Below are 4,128 nucleotides of genomic sequence, written 5' to 3' on the forward strand. Positions count from 1 at the left end.
CATCGGCTGCGCCATGCACGTCTGCTTCTCCATCTCGGCGTAGTACCTGTGTGTTTTGGAGGAAGGAGAAAATTAAAACCATGTAAACACACACACCACNCACGTCTGCTTCTCCATCTCGGCGTAGTACCTGGGAGTTTTGGGAAAAAAAATTAAGACCATGTAAACCCACGACCTTAAAATGCTCACCAGAGCAGCTGGTTCATGCCGCAGGCAAAGGGAAAGAGCACCAGGAGGTAGATGCAGAAGAACTTGAGAATGTCTATCACCATCCGCCCCAGGCTGATCTGCAGCGGCCCCAGGTAGGGATTGACCGAGAACATGTACACCAACTTCAGCGAGCTGAAGATGTTGGCGGTGGCGAAGAGGCCCTCCGAGAGGAGGATCGGGTCGAAGTCGTCCCACATCTGCCGCTTGTCGTACATGATGGTCCCAAACTGGATCTCCCGCTGCGTTTGGTAGTAGGCGATGACGCGCAGGGTGATCGTCGCCACGTACAGTGAGTTGCTAGGGAAAGAGAGGAAATGATTAAAAGACGGTGATTGGTAAAAGTATTTTCTTTTCCTTTACTTGATAAAGTCGAGAATGTTCCACATGTCGCTCATGTACTCGTTGATGCCCAGATCCCACAGTTGCTTGATTTCACTCCAGATTAGGCCTGTAGAAAAAAGAAAAAAAGAAGAAAGCTGTTAGCTCAATGATTGAGTTAATTGCTCGCCTCGATTGGCTATTACCCAAGACCCAGGCGATGATGGCGAGTTCAATATACGACGGCAGTGCTCCTCTGCAAAAAAGAAAATTGATCAATCAGAAAGGAAAAAGGGGAGATTTGTTTCCCCTCGGCTAATCACATTTGTGTAAACACTAAATCACACAAACCTTTTGGAGAGATTCGCACCGCCGATGGTGGTGCTGCTGCTGGAAGACGGTGATGGCATTGATGAGGATGAGGATGATGGCATTGTGGTGGTGGTGGTGGTGGTGGTGGAAGACGTTGAGGAGACATTAAAGAGAAAGCCACTTCCGAAGAAGGGGTTGTTCTCAATCCGCTGCGAGGCGAGCATCAGAAGAACTGATGGGGGCAATTAAAGGGGAAAAAGGAGAATGAATGAAAATTAAGAAAATGAGAAGAGGAGACGACAGCTGCAGTGTAAACACACACACACACAGCACAAAACCGATCAAATATCCAAAGCTGTGAGTTCCCCGCTGTGCAAGAGCATTTGGCATGCACTGTTATGCAACCCCGACATAAACACACTCTCAGCACTGGTTTCAAGTTTTAGTTGTGTGTTTTTTAAGTGCACTGACACTGACTAAAACAAGAGCTAAAGCACCGAAGATGACACTCTACTCGACGACTTACCGAGAAATGAGACGTAGCTGGCGGAGTGGCAGATGAACTTGATGAAGGGCTTCTTGGTGAAGCGGCCCAGGGCGGAGCGGGGGGCGAGGATGTAGGCGAGGGCGAGCAGCGGAAAGAGCGCCCCGATGCCGATCAGCTGCAGCGTCTGCGCGACGATGTTCCGCCGGCGAAAGCCGGGCACGCTCTTGTACCAGATACTGGCGAGCAGCTGCTGAACGTTGGCGTGGGCGCAGAACTAAAGAGGGAGGAAATAAAGGGAAATTACGTAAACATCAGCCGCCCACCACCACCGAACTCACCATCTTCTGGCGAACGCTAATTGCCAGCTTCAGGCGGGACAATTGCATTCTGTCGTGATTCTCCAGCGGGTCGCCATTCGGGTCGTAGTTGAGCAGTAGCTAAAGAGGGGAAGAAAAGAGGTGAAAGATTGAAAGTGTGAAAGTGGAAAGTGATTGAATAGGAAGAGAATTTCGCAGTGATCAGCAGAATTTCCCTTCGAATAGAAAGAGAACTTGCTCAAAGAGTTCTCTCACTCACTTCCAGCTCCTCCGAGGTGCGCGTGTGGTCGAGCAGTGTGGTGGCGAACATCTGACACTGCTTTCGCAGGGCGAGGTACTCATTCTTGAACTCCGGCTCGAGGACTGAAAGGCGGCGCAGCTGCCAGGCCAGCTCAAAGGCCGTCAGAATGGGGTCCTTGCTGGAGAGCTGTGTTGANTCCGAGGTGCGCGTGTGGTCGAGCAGTGTGGTGGCGAACATCTGACACTGCTTTCGCAGGGCGAGGTACTCATTCTTGAACTCCGGCTCGAGGACTGAAAGGCGGCGCAGCTGCCAGGCCAGCTCAAAGGCCGTCAGAATGGGGTCCTTGCTGGAGAGCTGTATTTTAGAGAAAAATAAATTAAAAATTGTAATTAAAAGCACAACAGTTTGAATACTTACGGCAATGAGCGAGGGCGAGGAGAGCGCCTTGTAGGCGTTGATGCGCGAGCGAGAGTAGCGCAGGCAGTCTGAGTTCGGCGTATCGATGAGAGAATAAAATGATTGGGGAAAAATGCCAATAAAGTACAAATAATGTAAAAAGAGGAGGAGAGGAATGCAGAACAGCAAGACAAACCTTCTTTGCTGGCAGCGAGGCACTCCTTGCAGCCGCAGCGGGCGTCATGTGGAGCGGGAATCTGCAGAAAAAGGGAAGAAAATTGTGTGCATGTGTTCCGAGAGGAATTAGACATTAGAGGGAAATTAAAAGAGAAAAGGCAAAGGCAATACAACGGGGATTAATCAGAATCACAGGGATCAGAGAGAAAAAGATTGCTCTAATTAGATTTTGATTGGGCGAAACCGAGAGAGAGAGAGAGAGAGAGCATTAGCTTTGTCAATTGAACTGAACTCCTTTCTCGCTGACTAATTAATTTCTCGCTCTAACCACCTAGAGGTCAATCAAAAGATAAAGCGGAAAAAGACGTACCGGGGAAATGTTGCGATCGAGTAGTATCTTGATGATCTCGTAGTTGTTGCGGTGGGCGGCCAGCACCAGCGGCGTAATGTCGCTGGTGAAGGTCTCGCACTCGGTGCTCTCCCACGACTGCCAAAAAGAGGTGTTTTGTTAATTATAAAAACTTTGAAGTTAAGTTCNGTCAATTGAACTGAACTCCTTTCTCGCTGACTAATTAATTTCTCGCTCTAACCACCTAGAGGTCAATCAAAAGATAAAGCGGAAAAAGACGTACCGGGGAAATGTTGCGATCGAGTAGTATCTTGATGATCTCGTAGTTGTTGCGGTGGGCGGCCAGCACCAGCGGCGTAATGTCGCTGGTGAAGGTCTCGCACTCGGTGCTCTCCCACGACTGCCAAAAAGAGGTGTTTTGTTAATTATAAAAACTTTGAAGTTAAGTTCACTTACATGAGGCGTCCCTGGCGTATGTGTGACGCTCTCCTGGTCGAGCAGCAGCTCCACCGCCTCCACGAACTCCTCATTGATGGCGTGCAGCAGTGCGTCCTTCATCTCGACGCCGGCGTCAATCAGCAGCTCAATCATCTCCAGGTTCTCATTGTCGATGGCCATCAGCAGGCCACTTCGGCCCAGAGGGTCGCAGCAGTTGATGTTCAGCTCTTGGGGGCGTGATTCGTGAATTAGGCTGTTGGAAAGGAGGAGGGATTTAAGGGGTTTCAAATCCAAAAACCTTTGGTTACAAAACTCACCGCCTCACTGCGGGCTGATCGCCTCGGACCACGGCGAGGAGGAAGCGCTTTTCAGTCAGTGTCAGCGGCTTGAACTGATTGAAGGCTCCTTGTTGTTGCTGTTGCTGCTGAAGCTGTCCAGTGCTCCGCTGGCTATCTCCTCGACCTCCGCCTTTTCCCTCGCTCATGTTTTCATTCTCCGTCTTCTTCTTGAGCTTGCGACTGAAGCTCTTCCTTAGCTCCTCCGCCAGTTCATCATCTAAATCTTCCTCCTCCTCATCATCATCGTTGTCCTCCTCCTCTTCTTCCTCGCCGTCGTCCTCCTTCGCCGAGCTATTGGTGTTGTGGCTGTCCTCTCGGGTGAGCATCGAGGGCCGCCCGTGCAGTGGCCGAGGATGATGATGGCTTCGGTGGTGGTGGTGGTGGTGGTGCTGTGATGTCCGCTCCAGGGTAGTGCCCGTAGAGTCGCACAGAGAGCTGCTGCCCTGCTGCTGCTGCTGCTGCTGACTGCGAAGGTTGCTGCTAAGACCGGTGGCGGCCATGCTGCCTAAGAGAGTGGTCACGCCAGCGCCGGTCAGCTCGTCGAC

General features: G+C 51.0%; 1 protein-coding gene across 1 annotated transcript; it reads right to left on the minus strand.

The window, feature by feature from the left end:
* Positions 1-19: 19 nt before the first annotated feature.
* On the minus strand, positions 20-3,909 carry LOC108382969 (transient receptor potential-gamma protein-like; the record flags this gene model as incomplete). Its single annotated transcript, XM_017639338.1, has 14 exons — positions 3,563-3,909; positions 3,264-3,498; positions 3,191-3,207; positions 2,829-2,934; positions 2,478-2,538; positions 2,303-2,370; positions 1,904-2,071; positions 1,666-1,764; positions 1,367-1,601; positions 994-1,072; positions 735-784; positions 571-658; positions 190-507; positions 20-46 (listed from the first exon to the last, which is right to left on the minus strand). Coding segments are annotated over exons 1-14 (1,898 nt in total), but the record flags the coding sequence as incomplete, so codon positions are not given.
* Between the last annotated feature and the right edge of the window lie 219 nt (positions 3,910-4,128).

This window comes from Rhagoletis zephyria, unplaced genomic scaffold (assembly GCF_001687245.7).
Source record: "Rhagoletis zephyria isolate East Lansing unplaced genomic scaffold, Rhagoletis_zephyria_1.1 Rzeph_scaffold_29806, whole genome shotgun sequence".
NCBI classification, from domain to species: Eukaryota; Metazoa; Arthropoda; class Insecta; order Diptera; family Tephritidae; genus Rhagoletis; species Rhagoletis zephyria.